The 23,040-nt window shown below is 39.9% G+C and overlaps 1 protein-coding gene across 4 annotated transcripts in view; it reads left to right on the forward strand.

The window, feature by feature from the left end:
• tnrc18 (trinucleotide repeat containing 18) overlaps positions 1–21,936 on the forward strand; it is a 67,199-nt gene extending 45,263 nt beyond the window's left edge. Inside the window, exons 19-30 of one of the 4 annotated variants that reach the window (XM_067382392.1) lie at positions 651–1,054; positions 1,457–1,585; positions 2,872–3,049; positions 4,094–4,211; positions 12,009–12,084; positions 12,545–12,653; positions 13,190–13,306; positions 13,763–13,921; positions 14,250–15,544; positions 17,373–17,609; positions 17,743–17,817; positions 17,904–21,936. In XM_067382392.1, the coding sequence (XP_067238493.1) occupies positions 651–1,054; positions 1,457–1,585; positions 2,872–3,049; positions 4,094–4,211; positions 12,009–12,084; positions 12,545–12,653; positions 13,190–13,306; positions 13,763–13,921; positions 14,250–15,544; positions 17,373–17,609; positions 17,743–17,817; positions 17,904–18,110 (3,104 nt within the window). In that variant the 3' untranslated portion in view covers positions 18,111–21,936. The remainder of the gene's footprint in view (positions 1–650; positions 1,055–1,456; positions 1,586–2,871; positions 3,050–4,093; positions 4,212–12,008; positions 12,085–12,544; positions 12,654–13,189; positions 13,307–13,762; positions 13,922–14,249; positions 15,545–17,372; positions 17,610–17,742; positions 17,818–17,903) is intronic. The other 3 variants (XM_067382394.1, XM_067382395.1, XM_067382393.1) reach the window with 3 other exon arrangements.
• The last annotated feature ends 1,104 nt before the right edge of the window (positions 21,937–23,040 follow it).

Here is a 23,040-nt window from a genome sequence, read left to right on the forward strand (position 1 = left end):
TCAGTCGGATTACAAGTAGACATTCCCGTTTACATTTGTTTTAATTAATCTCTTTTGTCCACTTTAGACCACTTCTGTCCCGATTTCTTCGTGGGAGGGTCTATGGGTGGGTAAATGTATGAGCTTTTTTGAGATCTTTCGATCTAATGGGCGAAATATGCTCGCACAATTTACATATGAACACGCACCGAGATGATGAAAAAACACACGGAGAGCATCAGCTCTTGAGAGAACATAGTGGTTGGTGCGTTTTTCTTCTTCAAACTAAACTTGAGTCTTCAGCCAACAAAGTTTAAATCCCATCTAGCTAGCGTGCTTGCCATAATGTTTAGGTGTTAAGTCAGCAGACGGAGAGCAGGTCATCTTTTCTGGCTATTTGAATGCATTAGACCACATGAGTGTCTGCGTTATGAAAGCAATCCAGGTCAAATGCGTTTTCAAATACCTCTGGAATTGCTCGAAAGTGGACAAGCTCAAAATGTTTTAGACCCCATTTACACCTATATTTGGCATCGTACACTTGGGATCCGATCGACCAAAACGCATCCTAATATCAGGTGTAAATGGCCAAAGACAATTTGTGTTTGTGCGAGTGCATTTCGTTTGCATGTCTTTGCAATAACCGAAGGTTGTATCTTCTGGATTTGAAGGTACAGAGTTCGAGTTTACAGATTCGGAGAGCGATGTTAAAATGAGAAAGAAGTTTCCGTCACTGTTGCACGGCAAGCGGTCGGCTCCTGAGCTCCCTCTCCTGCCGCCCGCGAGTGTCATGCGTGATGACTCCAGCCCCAGCAAGCGTGGACGCAAACCCAAGAAACCCAAGTCTCCCCGGGAGTTCAGCTTCGACCTTACCGCCGATGGGAGCGAAGACGAACAATGGACACGGCGTAGGAGTGAACGCATCTTCCTCCATGACGCTGCCCAAGCCACCCCCATCTCCCCGTCCAGCAAAACTCCTCTTCCACTCACTCCCAAACCTGCCCGTGGCCCCAAAGCATCTCCTCAGAGCCCCAAGGAGCTGGCCAAAGCCAAGGAGGTGAAAGACCCCAACAAGGTAAGCCATTGTTTTATTGATGTAGATTGAGTCCTCTGTGCCAGCCCCAATGAAACAACAAGGGCGCTTGATACCAGCTGGTGTCCTGCTACATTTGTCGAACAAGAAGGCCTCCCGCTGTGAGTGTCATGTTGTTGGACACAAAAGGATGGCTGCCGCTTGCCAGGCTACAATTACCAGCCATCACCGTTCGTCCCTCCCCTGTTTTTTTTTTTGTTTTGTTTTGTTTTTTTATAGTGTTCAGTACATGACTGCCTATTAATGTTTACTTGTCTATCCAATGTTGTTGAATGGCTGTAATGTCTGGGAGAACTGAGCACGATTGTGTCATGCATTTGTATGAGGCTTTTCACTCTTGTCTGTGCTGATGGTTTGGCTTTGTATCTGGTGTGAATTTTCCAGAAGAAGAGGATTAAGGAGACTCCCTTGTGTCTGCCCCCACCCCAGCTCTCCAGCACACCCTCGGAAAGTGCCGGAGCTCTGCCTGTCAGCCCAGGCCGCAAGAGCAAGGTGAAGCCTAAAGCCAGAGAGGTAACTATTGCCTAACTCAGCTGACATTGCAATGCTAAGTAGTGATAAATTGGCCAATATTTTACAATATTCTTGCTGATGAATGGAAATGATAGTTACCCCTTGAGTAAATTCCAAGATCTATCAACATTCATCAGCAAGATTTTTTTTTAAACATACCCACAAAAGTTTTTGTTTTTTTTAACTTTTATTCAACAAGGATGCATTAAATGGATCAGTGACAGTTAAAACATTAATGTTGTAATGTGTAAAAAGATTTCTGTTTTAAATAAATGCTTTTCACTTGTAAATGTATCACAGTTTCCACAAAAATATTAAGCAGCACAACTGTTTTCAACATTGATAATAATAAATGTTTCTTGAGCAGTAAATCAGCATATTAGATTGATTTCTGAAGGATCATGTGACACTGAAGACTGGAGTAATGATGCTGAAAATTCAGCTTTGCATCACAGAAATGGAATACAGTACAAAAGAATTTTGTTTTATTATTAAAATATAATAAAAATAGAAAGTATTATATCATATTATATATTAATGACCATCGAATGATGAAAACAATATCTTTTGCATTTTTCTGCATTCCATAAAAAACATGATGCACTGTGCATTAACTCACATTTTTAGCATGCCACATAATAAATATTTGAAACAGACCTAGTGTTGAGCAGCCATTTTGTGCTACACTGTGACGCTAAGGAGAAACACCGAAAGGGATTAGAATAATTTTACCTGGCAGGCTCAAGGCCTGTTGGGAGAAGCCTTGCATTTAAATGAGCCACCCCTTCCTGCTCCCCTGTCCCAGTCTGTATGGGCCTGCTCTCAGTACCCACCATGACCAAAGGGAGGGGGGTGAGATGGGAAAGGAGAGGGAGAGAGAAAAGGGGAGAGTGCAGTAGAGCAGCAAGCCTAATTAGACTGCACACTCAGCGGGAAGGCAGTGAAATTAACCAAACGACATCTCGCTCCATCCATTTCTCCACCCCTTCTGCACAATTTATATTCTCTTCTCAAGATAAATCTCCACTGCATTTTAAAACTCTCCACCACCGCTATTTTTTCATTGTATGTATAAATCACGTGTTATAATGCACAGTGCAGAAGCTTGGGAACTCCTCTGGGTATTTGCCGCATTCGAAATCAAGAAATCCTACATCTCGCGAGCCGAGCTTGTCACTCATCTAAATGGGTTTTACTGAATCAATTCTCCTCTAGTAAGCACATGGGTCTCATCTTTAGAACTGAACCAACAATGGCTCAGTGTTCAATATTTCATATTGTCACAGGAATTGGGGCAAAATGTGCTTGAATTCCCCCAGCAGGCTCGAGGGAAGGGCGGTGCTGTCAGTAAACTGATGGAAAGTATGGCTGCTGATGAGGACTTTGAGCCCAACCAGGACAGCAGCTTCTCAGAGGACGAGAATCCCCCTGTGAGCGCTCAGCCCGAAAGACCCTGCACCCCTGGTGAGACTCTTTTCACATTCCCTCTTGTCAGTAAGGCCGCAGAGCTCTTTCCCTTCATTGCTTCCCCATTTATAATTGCTGTTTTATGACTAAATCAGACTTCATTTTCTTGTCCATGCATGCAATTAAAAGTGAATGTCTTTTGAATGACGTGAGGGAGAGATCATTTCACAGCGAATCTTATCTTAATCCAGCATTAAAAATCAGAAAATTGATTCGGCCTGATTGCATTCATACGTTAATGGGACGATTTGAGAGGTATTGAATGCATTAGCTCTGTTTCAAAACCTTGTGAGCTGCTTGCTACCTACATTGACAGCATCGTAACCACCATGAAACCTCATAAGTGACAGATTTGGAATGTATTGTATGTAGACAGCAACTCTGTGCGCCACACATGGACTGGAAAGATAAAAGGACTTCCATTGTAGAAAAAATGAAGCCAAAATATCCCGGTCATGTTACGGTCATTGTCGATTACATCGTTCAGAGGCCCGCTCCCACAGACACAGATGTCAATCATGACGATTTTTGATGCAAATCAATCCAAACTTATTGGAAAATGAACACTTGAACATACATCCATGTGATAAGAACTACCTAAAATGACAGAAACAATCTTCGGGAAGAAATTTTTTGAATGTAGCCGATCATCTGATAATGCCTTCTTCGAGATTTCCTTTTTAGAAGTATATTTATAATTAACATTAATTTCAATTGCCTTATTGGGGTTTTTTCCACTGACCTTGTGGCTGTACATTCTGGGATTAACTTCTCCACGACTAACACATGATGCTGTCTTAGAATTTGGCTAAAATGAGGTATCTTAGAAAGCAGCATAATTAATTAAATTACCTTTGGGATCAGTCTTCACATTAAAATGCTGCATCCATAAGCAGCTTCCTGTGTTTTAAAACAGCTATTTTCTCTAACATTTGCAGCTTTAAGGTGGCAATGAGATCTCTCACTTTTATTTAAAAGCACAAGTTTTGACATGTCTCTCTCTAGCACTGCTTATCTCCCTCTGTTCTGTTTTTCCCCCAGCCCCTCGGAATTGTGTCATTAACAAAGATGAACTGCAGGATGGATTACGGGTCCTCATCCCTATGGATGACAAACTCCTGTATGCCGGCCACGTCAGCACTGTTCACTCTCCTGACATGTAAGAGACCCCCTACCCGAGCGGTGTTCATTTTCTTGATACCCTCTACTGTGTCTTCCAAATTGTTTGCCTAATGCTGGGTACACACTAAAAGAATCTTAAAAGAGAGACCACAAACATGAGGACAAAAAAAATTCCATGCCATGTTATGACAAAGACAGCACAACACACATGAAAAGATTTCTAACATGTGCTGCGCCATGACTGCGTTTGTTATGCTCCCATCTTCTGTCAGCTCGCTTTCTGATTGCATTTTGTTTTGTTTCACGTGATAATTTACAAAGCATGCACCCGTTTGTCTTTGGGGTTCCCCCCACACATCAGGATTTCTGATCGTAAATATTTAACATGTTGAATATTTACAATTTGCAATCGGGGCACCTCTGACGTTCTTCCGAGCAGATTCATAGAACCATTAAAGGTGCCCTTGATTCAAAAATTGAATTTACCTCAGCATAGTTGAATAACAAGAGCTCAGTACATGAAAATGACATACAGTGAGTCTCAAACTCCATTGTTTCCTCCTCCTTATATAAATCTCATTTGTTTAAAAGACCTCCGAAGAACAGGCAAATCTCAACATAACAGCGACTGTTACGTAACAGTCGGGATCATTAATATGTTATATATGTTATGGATTACACGTCTGGATCTGTGCAGAGCTGAATCATCAGACTAGGTAAGCAAGCAAGGACAATAGCGAAAAATGGCAGATGGAGCAATAATAACTGACATGATCCATGATATCATGATATTTTTAGTGATATTTGTAAATTGTCTTTCTAAATGTTTCATTAGCATGTTGCTAATGTACTGTTAAATGTGCTTAAAGTTACCATCGTTTCTTACTGTATTCACGGAGACAAGACTGTCATTATTTTCATTATTAAACACTTGCAGTCTGTATAATTCATAAACACAACTTCATTCTTTATAAATCTCTCCAACAGTGTGTAATGTTAGCTTTAGCCACGCAGCACTATCAAACTCATTCAGAATCAAATGTAAACATTCAAATAAACACTGTACTTATGCAATTAGACATGCTGCATGATGAACACTTTGTAAAGATCCATTTTGAGGGTTATATTAGCTGTTTGAACTTTTTTTTATGTTGTTTAAGGCAAGTGCGAGCTCTTTGGGCGTGGAACACCAGATTTAAAGGGGCCACGTACCTTGAATCGGCTCATTTATAATGATGCCCCAAAATAGGCAGTTAAAAAATCTATGTGGTATTTTGAGCTGAAACTTCAGACACATTCTGGGGACACCTTAGACTTATATTACATCTTTTAAAAAAAAAGTTCTAGGGCACCTTTAAGATAATCGGAACATTACCTAGGATTGTCGGAAGGGGAGAAATTGGCCCAAAATCAGCCTGATTGTCTTGTGGTGTGTACCCAACATAATTAAGAGTCACTATGGGCTGCAATAGCTTGGTTTCAGTAAAAAAAAAAAAATAATAATAATAATTTTGGGCAAGACCAACTCCTAGTTACCTGAATGGGGAAATACTGAAATCTCAAACTGCTTGCCAATGACATGTTTAAATAATATATTTGATAATGTATTAAATAAAATATTTTATATCGGCAACAGAATTGGACAAACTGTCCTTTTATAATGTTGTTCATTATGCTCAAATCATTTAAATACCAATTTTACATGGGTAAAGCCATTGGCTCTTTTATTTAGGAGGCCAGATTTATTCTGCAATAATGTGTGTTGCGATTTCTCTTCTCAAGATGCTGTTTTTTTTATTGTATAAAAATACATTGCAAAGACACAGAATCCCATGTTCATTTGATTGCATCATTCTCAGTACTCAGTATGGGAGGAGAGTTGTCTAGTTTTGTTCTGAATCAAATGTAATGTTTTGATTAGCCTCAGAGCCGGTTGGTTTGGTTCAAGGCTTAAAACCAAGGTCACTAAAAAAGTTGGCTGCGCTCTATTTAGCTGTAGCTCCCTGGCCATTTACAGATTCTTTGTACCAAACTGTTTACTTGAGCCACTTAGTGGACAGGGAATTAAATATTGCCAAGTTTTTCCCATTGTAAGGTCCAGTTCATAGTTCTCCATGGAAAAATTTGGAAGTGCAACATTTTGTTTGGTCAGGAAACAGAAGGGGTGTGAAGTGTCTTGAGGGAGACGATGACAGAAATGGGCAGTTTTGTTTGGACTTTGTATGCTTTCTGTAGTCTCCCATGGCCTATTATCCACTTGGATGAACAAGTTTTAGTCTATTGAGGGGTGAGAGAGTTCCTCTCAAAGTCATCCCTTTAAAGGATAATCTCATTTGGTGAAAAATGTCAAACTGGTGCAGCATCTGGTTGGGGGATCTGTAATGAGGGGGGCTCTGTTGCATTTCTGCCCTCTGTGAAATGTGTTGTCCTCCATTTTAGTTTCATTAGAGCGACGACCCACGGTTGCTCAATGACTGTGTTTAGCATTCAGCACAGAATCACGTCTTCCTCTTATCAGTCCGAGAGCGAGGAGCAGCCATCCCCCAAACTCCCGTCACAATCCTTCTACCAAATTCCAGCGGTCTGGGAGCCAGAGGTCAGGCAGCATGCTAAAAAATCAGAATGCTAGTTCCTGTTTAATACTAAACGTGTACTCCTAAATTAAGGGAGCAGAAAGGTGGTGCTTTATCTGTTAATTTGCAGCACATTTGCATGGCATAATGAGATATGTTTGTCATATTCTGGCAGTGAAATATCTCTCCCTCTATCGCTCGCTCTGCATATGCCTCTTGTACTAAAAATAGCCCGTTCCAGCCAAGGAAAGGAAGGTGCCTTTGTGCAGGACTGTGTTACTGCAGCTCTTCAAAGCGGGTAGTTCAGTGTGACGGTGAGAACTGGTTGCCAGAGGATTTAATATGACGAGAGCAGGCGCTAGTGTGGAGGGCTTGACTGCAACAGATCGCTTGTTGTCCACCCTGCCCTCTGGAAATGCAATTCTGTGACGGCTTGTGCAACACAACACCTTTTAACGCATCCAGAGATTGAAAATCCGTGCTTGTGCACTCAGATGTTTATATGCCGCCGCCGTCGCCTCTGCTGTTTATATGCCTCGCCTGTCTTCATTAACTGAGCCCGTTGTGGAGAGCCTGGGCTTCTGCAGGCATGAACATACTTGCAGTCCATGAGAGCAGGCTGGTTAATTGTGCAGTCAATAACTCACACAGCCGGTGTTGAATTGGAACTGAAATCTAGGGTAAGGAAAAGTGTCTGTTCTCAGCCTGAGCCTCGGCTTTCATGAAGCCTGTGTGTTCTGCTCAGAAAAGTCCTTTGGCAAAGCCATTGTCACACTTTCCGACGTGAAGACCATGCTAATGGCAAAGGCCCATTATTTATGGGTAATGGAAAACTAATTGAAGCTTTCACTCCATCCTTCACTGGCTCGCCATTTTTTTTCCCTCTGTTGTGTCTTTAATTTTGTTTTAGAGATGTAAAGATAAGGGAAATGTTTTTTTTTTCTTTTTCACAACTAAACTTCCTTCAGTCTCACTTCTCAAACAATAATTGAAGATTTCTGAATGTCAACGTCATCTCAGAGAAATATTACATGGAAAATTGTATTGTACCTCTACACATCTACACTGAAAAAAAAAAAAAAGTTTTTGCTTAGTATTTTTGTCTTTTTCATTTTAAAAATATCTAAAAATTCTTAAATCAAGATAATTTACTTGAAGCAAAATAACTTACTAGTTTTAAGTTTTAAGCACAAAATTGAGTTTAAAACTAGAAAAATATCTGTCAGTGAGGTAAAAAAGCACTTAATTTGAATGGAATTTTATTCTATTACCCCACACAATATTTTATCTTGTTTTAAGCATAAACTCCATTTTGATCAGTTTTTCAGTAAACAAGTTTTAATATCTTAAGTCATTTTGCTTTTCAAGTAAATGTGTCTTGACTCAAGAATGTTTAGATTAGGGCTGGGTGATATATTGAATATTAGCGATAATATCGCAATAATTTTGACGATGTAAAATTTGAAAATATCGTGAATATCGAATATTTCAAATTCGTATGCAAGGTGTGCAAGATAATAGCTACAAAGGGTGGTAGCACCACTAATCTCTTTCATCACCTCAAGCAGCATGCTGTGCAGTACGAGCAATGCATGAAACTCCGTGAGCCACCATCACTAGACTCGGCTTCTTCATCTGCCGAAAAATCTGGTAGGCATGTCGTCCCTAAACAAAGATAGTCGATTCATTCTCCTCTTGCGGTGTGCCATATGCAAGAAATAGTAAAAAGTGGGAAGAAATTACATCGGCGGTCACGTTTCACATAGCCAAAGATATGTTACCTGTACCTATGAAAAACCTGGCTTCAAACGGCTGTTACAGACAATCGATACAATTTGCCTTGCCGTCAATACTTTGCCTAGGATGCACTCCCAAAACTATTTTAAAGTTCGCGAACAGCTGTCACAGAAGCAAATGCAAACATATCGAGATATATATCAAATATCGTAAAAATGTTGACAATATCGAGTTATCAAATTTTAGCCAGCCCTAATTTAGATATCTGTACTGATTTTATATATATATATATATATATATATATATATATATATATATATATATATATATATATATATATATATATAAAATATATATACACTCTTTTGAGTGGTTTTCCCAATGACATGTAAACAGTCATTTTTAAACCTCCTTTTTATGCTGTTCTGTTGAAATGCTGAAGTATTTATTTATATGAAGTGATGTTTTGCAGAGTATGTGTGAATCATCAAGTACAGTTTCAAGATATTCAGCAGCAAAATAAACCCACACAGGGGCGACCAAGAAAAGGCTGCTTCCAAAATAAATCAATGGATGTGAAAAATTGATCTAAGCTGAAATTATTTTTATTATGTGAGAAGAAAGTAATAAAATACTAGCTATTTCTGAAATCAGTTTCATTTTTTCAGTCATTATACAAACATATTTGACTGCAGAATGACCAGTCGAAATCAAATATTTCCCAAAGGACATTGTATTACAATGACAAATTACTCCATGCTGACCTTTACTACCAAATACCTTCCCTTCCACTTAACAAACAAAAGCAAATTTTAGGGCGACCCTTCCCATGTCCCAAGCCCACGTCAGGTTGAGCCATCCACAAACATGACAGATATTTAACCCTGCTCGGCCGGTCAATCTTTCTCCCCCCTGAGGCAGCTGGTGTGAATTTATCCCAGGCTTTGGAGACAGAACCAATCAGGTTTGGCCAGCAGATTCCTCCCCCTCAGGCCAGATCCAGGAGAAAGTGATCTGGGGGGAGGCTGTCCCACATCACCTCCCAGGTCCATGTCACAGTAATAAGGCTGCCACTCTGTGATGGACACCTCTGAAGCCTGGCTCTGGGTCCATGCTTGAACTGCAGGCACCCTCATGAATCCAAATGAAAAAAGGCCAAACATCCAACTGTTTTTGTTTTGTTTTGTTTTGTTTTGTTTTGTTTTTTTAATACCCAGAAGCCCCATTTTGGACGTCACACATGTATGCACACATGCTGATTTATAAGGCCCATGTACTCTCATCCAAAAATAGTGACCTGCACTTTAAAGAGCCAGTCATTGTTGTTTCTCTCTTTCTCCGACAACCAATAAAACTTTAATAGCTGTCTTTTCTTCTCCTCTTCTTTTTTTTTTTTTTTTTTTTTTTTTACAAATAGATACGTTTGCATATTGGTTCACTTTGGCAGTGGAAACTATTTTTTTTTTTTTTTAGTTGGAAGTGGGCGTTGCAGTTTTTTTCAAAGGCGAAAACTGCCAACTTCCAGAAATAATATTCCAGTAATATTCCAGATCTGCAAGAGAGAAACCTATGCTTGGATTGTGCTCCGCCTACACACTGACTTAGCCTTGTCTGCCTCTTTTTATTCCTTTTTTCCATTTGCATCAGAGCTCATTTTGGCTCTCACATGTGATGTCAAGAAACTCTTTGACTTATCTTGCATATCCCCACGGCTCTGACTTCTTGACAGTAAAGACAATAAAAATGCCGCGAAAGGCTAAATTTATCAGGCAAGGGAGGGTGGATGGAGAGAAAGCAAAGCTCCTTTTGCGCATTGTGAATTAAAGGCCGGTTCAGACTCAAAAGAGCTGTATTCATACTATTGGGCTGCTCAGTCTTTTGGTTTAGACCCTCTGTATCTGCCCTCTGCAGCCTACTACAGTATATAATTTTAGACAAAACCATTATGCACTGGGTATAGACAGCTTCTGTCCACAGTTGACCAAATTGAGCCCATTTGCTTTATTATTACATGTTTCTTTAGTGAATGATTCATCTGTGTATGTTATACCAAAGAATCAAAACAATGGTCATCTTAATCTTTCTTCACATTGTAATAACTTGCTCGACTTTCACTTCTTGCAGACATCAGCTAGGGATGTTGTTGTGGTTAATGCATAGGGTGGCCATATTTCTCATAGTGGAATACGGGACGGGTGAGCAAGGGGTTGGCAGTATGACCATTTTATTTGTAAAATGAGAATTTATTTCACAATAATTATTGTTATATATATATATATATATATATATATATATATATATATATATATATATATATATATATATATATATATATATATATATATATATATATATATATATATAAAAAATACACTTACAAACAACACAACAAATACAATAGAGATACAAATTAAATAAACTTTTTCAGATACAGTAGGTTTATTTACCATGTATACATTTATTTAACATATTTTGTTGTTTGAATAACATTAATGACAAATACAGTCTCGCATGACAGAACACTACTACTACTCGTTCTATCAGTCATAACAAATTTTTAGGACAGATGAAAAATGGTTCAAAACATGATGTTTTTCTTAAGTTGGGACACTAAAAATAGACCTGAAATATGGGACTGTCCCTGAGAAAAACGGGAAGTTTCTTAAATCTAAAATCTTTTAGTCTGTGCTGTTTTCTGTTGATGTGGAGCTTGAACAAAACTTCCTTAAACATTTGTAATGCGCCGGCCATCCAATAGTCACGAAAATCTTTGTTACTTTCAAGGCTGTACTGTACTGTACTTTTAAGGCTAGAAAAAAATGGCTAGAAAACAAATACTCTAGAGAAGAGCATTTTGCTAAATATATGCACTGTATATATTCATTATATTTTTTACTTAACCTGTTAGTAATGTCTTGATTATATAATGTGTGCTTGAATAAATCTGTCATGAAAAGTTATTTTCATGTTTATTGTTATTACAGTTTATTGTCCTTTAAATGTTTATATTTCAGCAACAAACTGGAGCAAAAACAATTAAAAAGTGAATATAAAAACTGCCATTTGTGCAATTTAAATTATTGTATGACTCTGTTTTAGCTATTCTAACCAGGGGTACAATTTCATATTTAGATCTGTCTAAATCCAATCGACAACCAACGATCTGTCTCTACTTTAATGCTGCAATTTAATGCCAGATAACATTTAATATACAAATAATAATGGCTGTGTTTCAGGAAGGGAGTAGTCCATCCAAAACCATCTGAAAACTTTTTTTTTCTTTTTTCTTTTCTTTTTTTGTTATGGAACGATCACTTTTCAACATCCAATAATTTCCTGATGGATAAAATTAAGTCCTGTCCTACAATTTTCTTTTAATTTTTTTTTTTCATTGAATATCCAGATTCATAATTCACAATATGCAAGTAAAATGGGTTGCAAATTTCATATTGATGTTAATATTACCCTAACATCAGGATGCACAGATTTTTATTTTGCGCTCATGACTGTGTCCCGTCTTACAGATACAGTGTGGTGGTGGAGGGCGAGAGGGGGAACAGGCCACATATCTACTGCCTGGAGCAGCTGCTACAGGAGGCGGTCAGTACGCCACACTGCCCTACACCTTTCGTTGACCCACATACACGTTACGGCTCACCACAACGGGCCTGTGTGTCTTACTCCGGGCACACTCCTCAGTTTCCTCTCTCTGCTAACAGGCCCGGGGCACGCTGTAATATAGAAGCTGTTTAGCACCTTCCCCTGCTATTAAGCTAAGGGCATGTTTTGCTCCAGTACCTCTGTCTGTTGGTTTAGGCACACGCTCTTGCGGCTACCGCCTTTCCTTCCTAATGTACCGTTGGAAGCGGACCACCGCCAAGAGCAACCTTAGCCATTACTGCCTCTCTAAGATGGATTATATACACAAAATATACATTTCCTCGCCAGAAAATGATTCATTAGTTATTCATGCTTGAAGATAGATGACCGCAAAGTGTCTGAATGCACACAGGTGTTGATTTAATAATCCTTTCTGATCCACACTTATTTTGTTTTACAGATTATTGATGTGAAACCCCCCTCCGTCAGATACCTTCCCCAGGGGACCCGGATCGCAGCCTACTGGAGCCAGCAGTACCGTTGTCTCTACCCTGGCACGGTCGTCAGAGGTACAGCTTTCCTTTTACGCTTAATTGAGCTCCTTTCACTGGCTATTACAGACTATTAACTTTGCGTTTTACTGCATCTAAGTCTCTGGAATGGAAAAATATGCACAAATGTCCAATGTCCTCCGCGCAGAGGCGCAGTAAGAGAACCTTTCAGGGTTGTTTCATTTCCTTTAATCTAAATCTTTTAGCCAAGCCCATAAGCACTGCCAGATAAACCGAGCTGGGGAATGAAGGATGGTGTGGTTAGCTACATGCAGAGCTCTGCTCTATTATTATTTATTTTCCCTCCTGCTGAGGAAGGAGGGAGCTGGAGGCTTGTCAAGAAACTCTTAAAGGGAGGTCGCTGCTACTGGCGCTGTCAACCAATGAGAATGAAAAGGCCCTGTATGAATCCCTGCAGCCGCTGCCGCACCGCTGAGAAATATGCGGTCGCTCTTTTCGCACAGCAGTATTTGCTGTTTCACTCAGTGGAAATGTAAATTGAGGTGATGCGTGTTCTTTTTTCGTCAGTCATCAACCCTGTTACGTGTCCACAGGGACTCCAGACATGGAAGACACGGACGATTTGATTACAGTGGAGTTTGACGATGGAGACACTGGCCGAATCCCTCTCTCTCATATTAGACTGCTGCCGGCGGACTACAAGATTCAGTGTGAGTATTCAGCTAAGCAGGGAGTAAAAGCCGAGGCATGAAGGAGCGCATGAAACGTTACCTGAATGTCCAAGTTATGTAAACAGCCCATATGTACTCTGTTTGATTTGGAGTCCATGCAGCCACTGATTTTTGTTTGGTTTTGCTCTTGAAGCTTGATGATGGATTCAGTAAAAGATGTTTTTCCACTAGTTTCCAGGGGGTTGCATATGATTGAGGGCAAGACTGAGATTTTTGAAGGTTTTTGTGTAGTATTTAAGAGCACTGGGCAAATATTAATGTGTGTTTAACTGTGAAAATGTTAATGTTTGATCATTTTCAAAATGGATGAGGCCAAAAAGCACATGGGAGTGTTCCAATATTTTGGTATTTGTTGTTATTATTTTATCAATTGTCAAGCAGAAATGTCCCAAAGTCTATTATTAATTTTTTTTTACACTGAATTTATCTGAACAGGTGCAGAACCGTCCCCTGCCCTACTCGTGGCTAGTACCAAAAGGCGAGGAAGGAAGTGCAGTAAGGATGTACCTGATGGCAAAGAGACGCCACCCAAAAACACAGAGGAGTCTGCTCCAAAAAGCCGAGGCAGAGGAAGAAAACCCAAACCTAAGCCTGGTAATTTCCACTTCTTTTGAACCAAACATTTACCACCATTGACATTTTGGCTAGTATGGAAGTGACATATTTTTGTAAAAGTGGTTATTGCTTTTGGTTCAGATTAAATATCAAGCAGTCAGAACTGGTGTTACTGAAAATGAGAAATGCAGTGATCTTACAGAAGTGGACTGGATTGGTGGTTTCATAGATAGTAAATCACTTTCTTTTTCTTGGAAAGAGCTTACTGTCAGAACAGGAACAGCTTTTAGCCTCCCAGCATTTTTATAGAGGTAAGTGTGTTTTTGGTCCGGCATATTAAAACCTTCCCTCCTGTGCTGCTTTCCAGAGCCTGAAGTCGCTCCAAAGGAGCATGAAAAGCCTGACACACCAACCCTGACGCAGGTCCCTGAGAGGCCCCTGTCCAGCCAGAAAAGCGGCCCACGGCCAGGTAGAAAAATTAAGCAAGTCGGCACAGCCAGCCCCTCCATCCCCATATCTAATGAAAGCCAGAAGAAAACCACGGGAATCAAGCCCCCAGCCAAAGTGCATTCCCAGCCCCAGTCTGTCTACTCGCAGCCACTCTATGGAAAAGTTCTGTCTGTGGATCTCTATAATGAGCCCTCCACTTCTCTGGCTTCCTTTATATCCAACAATGAGACTCCGAGTCCCGCAGGGAAAGGAAAGCCAGTCAAACGCTTGCGAAAACCTGAAGAGGAGCCGTCTGGGTTTGGTGTGAAAATGCAGCGCAAGCAACCTCAGACTGAGATCCTTATCAAGCTGGACCATGAGGGAGTCATGTCACCCAAAACCAAGAAGACCAAAGCCCTGATGATGATGGAGGGCCAGAACATCTCCAAAAGAGAGAATAAGTCTGTGATGGGTGTCAGCTACACTACGATATCCACTGCTGACAAAACACTGAAGGCTAAAAACAAGGCGGTTGAGGCAGATCCACCTACTGCAAAGAACGTGTCCACCTACAGCGTTCGTAAGCTGGGGAGCGGAAGCGAAGGTCTGATCAAGGTAAGCAACTCTGGAGAGAAGGACAAGGAGGAACTGGAGTGTCCCAACTGCAGTAGCAGTAGCAGCAGCAGCTCGGAGTCAGATGGAGAGGAGGAGCAAGGGACCTCGCAGGAAAAGAAGCCCAAACAAGACTCAACCAGCTCCAATAGCTCTCGGGCATCAAGTCCCACCTCTTCCAGCTCATCCACAAGCAGTTCCTCATCTTCAGCTGGATCCCACTCCTCTTCCTCTTCCTCATCATCATCCACCACCAGCGATGAAGAATCCTCCTGTAGCTCAGATGAAGAACCGGTCACTGGTTCCCAACCATCCCCTGCTGCAGAACATGCACCACCTCAAGAGGAGGAAGACGAGAAGGCCAAGGCGAAATCGGGGCCTGCTGCCAGCATCCATAAGCTCCAGAAGCAGCAAGCATCTGCTACTCAGCAGCAGAAGCCCCAGAGAGAGCAGAAGGTGAAGCAGGGTGTTGGTCGCCCCAAAAGGCGAGAGGGAATCCACCTTCCAACAACTAAGGAGCTGGCAAAAAGACAGAGGCTTCCCTCCGTCGAAAACAGGCCCAAGATCTCCGCTTTCCTTCCTGCCAGACAGCTGTGGAAGTGGTTTGGAAAGCCTACTCAGGTGAGCCCATGGATTTTAGGATTGAGTCTTTCTGAAAGTCCCACCAGTGTCATTTCTACCACATCTCAAATGTGTTTAATGGCATAGTATAAAGTTTAAAGTGTACTTTATTTTTGACACAAACGTTTAGCGAATGTGTACAGCCAAATACATGCCCTTTCAAAGTATACTTAATTTGGTAGCATTCACAAACACAGGTGCTCAACTTTAGAAAGTTTCTTAGTTGTCCCGTGTCTGTACTATTTCTCTTCAGAAGTTATGACCAAGTTTGTTGTTGTTCTCTGTCCTGTTTTTTTGTTTGTTTGTTTTTTTTTTTTTTTTCTTTTCTACTGTGAAACAACAAGCCTGGCCAGCTTACTAGTTACTGAATTAATGCAAAAAATTTCAAGGCGCATATGGGAGCTCAGTGTACAGAGTATCCACGGTTAGAAAAATCTGGATGCATGTGTAGTGTATTGGTGAAATGCACACTGGTTTTTATGCATATTCTAGGATATGCGTACAAAGTATAATTTGGGCATGACTGAAATGGCAGTGGTGGAAATGACATTGTATTTTTAGAATAAAATGGTTGATGAAAGGTTCATTTTAAAGCTAGCATTTTATGTATACTAAATACACAAATATTTCCACACTTTTTGCATAATTGCACAAAATTTCAGCTTAAATGGACAGATACATATTGAAAATAAAAAGTTCTAGAAGTTATATTTACCTTGATTTCTTTTTATTTTCTTCACATATCACATGCGCCATATTTTACCTAAAACATGCTCCTCATTAGCTCCTTTCACCCAGCAATTACCAGAATGACTTTACCAGTAAATACACAGATATGCTGTTCACACATACTTTTTTCTGTTAAGAGACCATTCACACATCAGCACCAATATACTGGCAAATTCTGCGATATCAGTCAACGGAAATGATCTTTAAACGCGGTTGTCTTCATTCATCCGCATGAGGAGAAACACTTTAGTTTCACTTTTTGTTCAATTTGACAACATTTTTTGACTTCTGAGTGACAGGCATAAGGGAATGATCAACTGAATGCGTTTTTGTTCTTAAAAACAGCAGACGCGCATAATAGTATCTACCTGCAGAGACGCAGCACTGATGATGAATGGAAAAGAAAGCAGGGTCACGAGTGCGACATGCTGAAAAAGCTGCGTGATGTGGTGCAAGATGTCCATCTAGCACATATTTACATAGAAAAAGAATTGAAAAGCAGCAGAGCTTGCTGTAAACGACGCGGAGTAATCACGTCATTTCCATAAGAACTTTATGATTGGCCCAAAGCAGACGTCTTACTTAAGCACGTTCTGACTTCTTCATTCTGTGTTCACACACAACATCATACCGGTTATTTACTGGTAATGTTACAACTTCCTTTACTGGTAATTTTACAACTTCCCTTACTGGTAATTTGCCAGAATTGATTTACTGGTATTTTTGAAAAGGTCCTGTTCACACATGACTGGTAATTTACCAGTAAAGACTGTATGTGTAAAAGGGGTTATTGGACACCTTTGTCTCATTGGTAAAAAAAAGTGGACACATTTTGGCTAATTTATTATTGATGTAAATGTTTGTTGTTGTGGAAAATCAAAACAAAAAGATAATTTTCTCCGAAATTATTTATATATTTTGAAAAACTGCCAATTTAAATGATGACGACCTGATAAAACTTTTCCAAGGTGATTTTATTGTGACCTTCATATATTAAAAGGAAAATGTTGAAATCTGTTAGTTTTAAAAAAAAATCAACCCCTGGGACATAAAATTGCCTGAAGAAATATCCTTTTACTTTCCCTTTAACTTCTGACAGAGGCGAGGAATGAAAGGGAAGGCAAAGAAGCTTTTCTACAAAGCCATAATGCGTGGGAAGGAAATGATCCGTATTGGAGACTGTGCCGTGTTCCTGTCTGCTGGACGACCCAACCTCCCATTTATTGGACACATCCAGAGCATGTGGGAGTCCTGGGGAAACAACATGGTGGTCCGTGTCAAATGGTTCTATCATCCTGAGGAAACCAACCCTGGAAAGAAACTTCATGACAGAAAGGTTACTTTCATCTCCCATTGCTAAACAATAATAATGGTTTGTGGGCATGGTAATATGATGTTTGCACTTGGACTTGATCTGTCCCAGTCTTGCCTTAATCTGGGTTTGTAACTAATCAAATTTTGTTTGGCAGAACTGGGATCAAATGTCCGGCCAAAGTCTTCCTGCTGTTCTGCAGGCTTCCAACCAGAGGAAAGACTTCATGGAGGTAAGAAAACCAATCAAGCGAACGGTTTGATCATCTTCCTCCGTGTGAAAACAGACTTGATAGATCGCTCTGCTTTCTCTTTTCAGCGGGCACTGTACCAGTCCTCTCACATTGATGAGAATGACGTCCAAACCATTTCTCATAAATGTCTGGTGGTCAGCCTTGAGCAATATGAGCAGATGATTAAAACTAAGAAGTACCAAGACAGTGAAGACCTCTACTACCTAGCCGGGACTTATGAACCCACCACTGGAATGATATTCAACACGGATGGGGTTCCAGTAATCTGCTGAGAATCAACAAGTGAGACATGTGGAACAGAACCAATGAGATACAAGGGCTAGACAGATGTGTGTTGGGTTTAACCAAAGCCTGACTAATCAAACGAGTATGGAAATGTCCTGACAAAGACACAAGCATCAGCTGAGATCAGAGACTACTTCAACAGATGTCATGTTTGCTCTTCATTTCAAACACGTAAAGTCGATGGTGTCGGTATCGTGAAATTGCGTTAGTAGAGATTCAGTTGTTTGGCCTGTTTTTGGAGCACCTTGTTTGACCCAGTGAAGTGATTGCAGTGGACAAATGATGTTCAGGAATCTCCAGCTGAAGAGTAAAACGTGTCAAAGAAAGTGAAAGCACGTCAAAAATGTCTCGAAGGTCAACTGCATCTGCGCGGCTGAGCCTCGTTTGCCTCAGCCATCACCGGTGCGGCCGGAATGGAGGTGACACCAATTCTCCAGGACTCGTTCTCCGGGTGAGAAGGCCTGCTTGGAACCAGCTTCCTTGGCCGTGGGACCAACAACGGAAGGAGTAATTAAAGCTGACAGGCCATGTCACACTTCTGCCCAGAGAGCCGTTCCCACCACACGCTCCGCTGTCCAGTTACTACTGGTTGAACCCTGCCAGATCTTCAAGGGCTGGCTAATGAACTCAAACGGGTAAAATGAAACCAGACGTAAAGCTGCGGCCCATGTGAGAAGCACTTAAAAGAAAGGACTGAACTGTGGTCTGTGAGCCTGCAAGGACTGTTTATTAATAGGAAAGTGTGAGTCACTTTTCCACCGAGCGGCCCAGAAGATCTATCCGAATATTTATATACGATCCTCATCCCTCAGCCGCGGCGACAGAAAGGTTTCTTTTTACGATTGAAGAGGATGGAAACAGATGCAGATGACATCCGTTTGTAAATACATGCATACGAGCTATATATGATATGGACAAATACATTTTATTTTCGTGTACCATAGATTTATGTGACAGTAATTTTTTTAAAGCAGCAAAAGATGGAGAAAAAAAAAAGCTTTAATAAACTGTGAATAAAATTTAAAACGTTAACAAATATCAGGAACTAGTTTTAGAGTACAGATCTTGTAAGTCGTTACTGGAATCTCAGATGCCCACTACATTGACAACGTAATGTAATCTTGATATCAAAACTACTATTACAGGACAAATGGTTTGTAGGATTTGACACTGTTCGAAGCCAGTTGTCCCATAATGCAGTTTTACAACAAAAAGCACTTAAATTCTGCCCTTGGTCTTACACGGGACAGACTTCCCTTGACAATCCCCTGTTCAGGTGGACGTGAAGCAAAACAGTTTTTGTTCTCTCATTGCTTCTCAGGGTCAGTGAGAGATGGAGAGTTTAAAAGCACCATATAATCAGGCTACGCTTGCTTATCATGTCCGTTTTACTCGACTTTCCCTTTTTTCTAGAATTATCCCTCACAGAAAGCAATTACATCTCACGCATGAAAGCACTTTCTTCGAATAAACAAATAGCAGCGGTGCAGGTGACGTTATCTGTTAGCGCTGAAAGTTGAAAGCCGAGTTGTTTTTTGCCTTTCTCACGTCTGCGTTGTTCTCCATGTCGATTTTTTACTCTCCATTATTCCAAGCCATTTTCTGGTTCGTTCTTAATAGCCTTAACCTTGGTCCCTAAAAGCTGCCGTGTACCGGCAGAATCAAAGTCTGAATGTTGTCTTTGAAAATAGGTCCTACTGATTGATATTGTGCTCGGGAGAAAGTGCCATCAGTCATCAGAGGCTGTTAGGACCAGGCTATGTATTCGCTGCTTCTCTAATCAAGACCAGTGAAATGTATTTGATTTATGGCATCCTTACATGGATGAATAGTCTAGCAAACACCTTATTTGCTTAATTGTAATTACGGTTCTTATTTGTGCCTCGTTTTTATGGTTCAAAGGGGGTATGAATGTTTTAAGATTGGACACGTGTTAGTCCACGTGTTGTGTTTGATGCTAAAAGGAAACCATTTTCTCATGTCTGTGTATGCATTTTTTTAAGTAATGAAAGAAAAACAATTAGATGAGCTGTACTAATCTTTTTTTAAACGATTATGGTTACCAAGATATATAGAAAACATGAGGTTAGAGGCTATGTTTTTTTTCTGCCGTTGCCTAGCCAATATTTTTTTTTTTTTTTTTTTTTTTTTAAGCTCTGTAATTCTTTCTACCTCCCACATTGGTTCAACGTTTCATGTTTTTGTTTGATATTTTCTCTTGGTGGTATTATTACACGTATTGCACGTGGGCTTTTAAACCATTGCCTGTTTTTAATTATTTTGCCATGATGAATATCCTCTGTGAATGATGTTGATTTGATACTTATTGATTCTTTCTGTCATTTTGTTTTGTTTTTTTCCCCCGTTTTTTGAGGGAGGATAGTGAGATCAAGAAGGGTATGGACACTAGAGCCTTCCAGTCTTTGTGATTGGAAAATATTTGGCCTAATCAGTATTTTGGAAATTTCTTTATATTATAGAAATGTTGACACTATTACGTATAGTAGAACGGTCTGAAATGTCTGAAATATATATTTTTTTCATGTACGTTTCATATTACATTGCCCAGTCTCTCTTAAAGAGATATTATCTTGTTGATATTCAATAGGTTGTATTTCTTAACATGTTTTATCATTGTATGTGTGTCGTCTTGAGGCTTAAAACGATATTCAGCCTAATCCGGTTTGGACTGTTTTTCTAAGTCACCTAATTTGGTTGAGGATTTTACACATACCCAAAGCTAATTCAAATGCCAAATGATCTTCAAATGCACAGTGAATCTGAAGCAACATTAAGCAAGCTCTTTTTGATTTGACGCAGTCTTTTGTGTCAAATATTTTTGCCTGTTTTAGAGAGTTGTACATTTTAAGTGCCCCTCAAAACAAACGTTTACTCAGAGCTTGAGTCAAGCTGTAAAGCACTTTTTAGAGTATTTTTGCCTGCATGTTTTAGAAACCTCTTATATGCTTCTAGGAATAATATTAGAGCAATCAACAAAAGTATATTTTGCTTATTGTGACGTAGTGTAACGTGAATGGAGGTCGGAGTCCATTCCTTCCCCTCGGGTCACTGTATGAGACAGTGGCCTCTGCTGGCAGCAGTCATGTGGGATGAATCGCTCACGTCCTCTGCTACTCGTCCAGGGTCCGTTTGAGTGTGTATCTTATGATGTATAAGGTTTAACTGGCTTACTAGAAAACAGTGTATAGCCGAGTAGAAGCGTAATAGAGTCCACTGTTTGCATGATTCTGTTCAACCCTTTTCGTTTTTTTCTTTCTTTGTGACATTCCCCCTCTCTGAACAATCGTCCTCCATGCTTAATGTGCAATACTGCTGAATTTGGATTCTGTGAGGTAGCTGCTAGTGAGGGAAGGAACGTGTTCATGAATGTGGGAGACGAGAGAGAGAAAGTTAGTGTGGACTGGAGGCTGGTCCTTCACTGGTCTTCATCTGCTGTTCCTTCAGCATTGGTATGGTCCTGTTACAAAAAAATAATAATAAAATTTTAAAAAGCTATAGTTTTGAAATTATTATTTGAAATTTTAAAGCATCAAGGTTTTGTAAATGATCCTTTATGAGAGGGGGAGATGAGTATGGATATACTTTGTACACACATTTAATCTTGTAAAAAACAAAATTACAAAATAAATTTTTTAAAAACTGAAACCTATATTAAAGATTGCTGTTGACTTGTGTGTGTAAACTTAATGGGATTGGATTTTTTTTTTTTTTTTTTTTTTTACAGACGCAACCAGCATTATCAGTGTTTTTCAATTCTTTTAGTATTGCAGTATTTTCTAGTTCATCAATAAATGTCATGAAATGGAATTGTGTTTGTCTCTTTTTTAAATTTATTTTTCAGTAATTGAGCGTGTCTCTGGATTGCAACTGTAATCTGTGTTGTATTTGAATCTGTATTAGTTCAGATGAACAAATCAACAGATCCCAAACCTTTTCAGGAGGAACTTTTATATCGACCTCATGAGCTTTTTACATCTCCTGTCATTTGCTGTATAAGTGCTTCTTTAAGATGTCTGTGTGAGAACCGAGTAATATGACTTAGCATAACACGCACTCTTCCATATGACCGCCATCATACTGAAGTTTCGGTCATGTGACCACATGAATGCTGTAAACGGGATTGGCTGAATTGCATATTGATGTCCACACTGAGGAAAATGTGAAAATATTGTGGCGCTCTATTGAATGAGTGTTATTTGTGTTATGGTAGTCCTTGAGCCATTTAACTCGCAATGGAATGTTTTCCCCACTTCCTTTAAAAAAAAAAAAAAAAAAAAAATCCCATTTCTGAAAGAGCTTTTTCAGCATGCGTTATGATTCATTGCACATTCTGCGCTGTTCACAGTGGCGCAGTAGATTCAAAAGGTCACCAGGGTGTTTTGTTAGGCAAGAGGTGGTTTCTGAGTCTCCCTCGTGAGCAATCAAATTCATCAGGATGCCATTTTAGAGCTTCCTGGAACAATTTACAATTTATAGCGGCTGTTGTTATAGCATTGAACTGAAGCTGAGCTCACTTTGCACATATCTTTAGTGAATTCTCCACTCGCCAACAAAAATGAACAAAATGAATGCAATTAAAGGGAATTGTATTTGCTTTGTTGACCATTCATAAATTAGTTCTTCAACTGGAAATGAGTCATCCTCCCAGCCAAAATGGCAAAACATGTTTGTGTATATGCTGAGGTTTGGTCTACTGTGGAGAAATGGAGCTATACAGGGAACTCTTATTATAAGTGGGCTGGTAGACTGTGACTTCGCTCTTTAAAATCATCTGAGCTGCTGTTCCACCATCCTAGTCTAAATATGAGATTTCTTTTTAAGTGCTGGTGAAATGGGAAAGAATGCTTGCATTGTGTTTCACAAATCATGTTGAATTTAAAGCCCTTGGCTTATTTC

The sequence above is a fragment of the Chanodichthys erythropterus genome, chromosome 3 (assembly GCF_024489055.1).
Source record: "Chanodichthys erythropterus isolate Z2021 chromosome 3, ASM2448905v1, whole genome shotgun sequence".
Lineage (NCBI taxonomy): Eukaryota > Metazoa > Chordata > Actinopteri > Cypriniformes > Xenocyprididae > Chanodichthys > Chanodichthys erythropterus.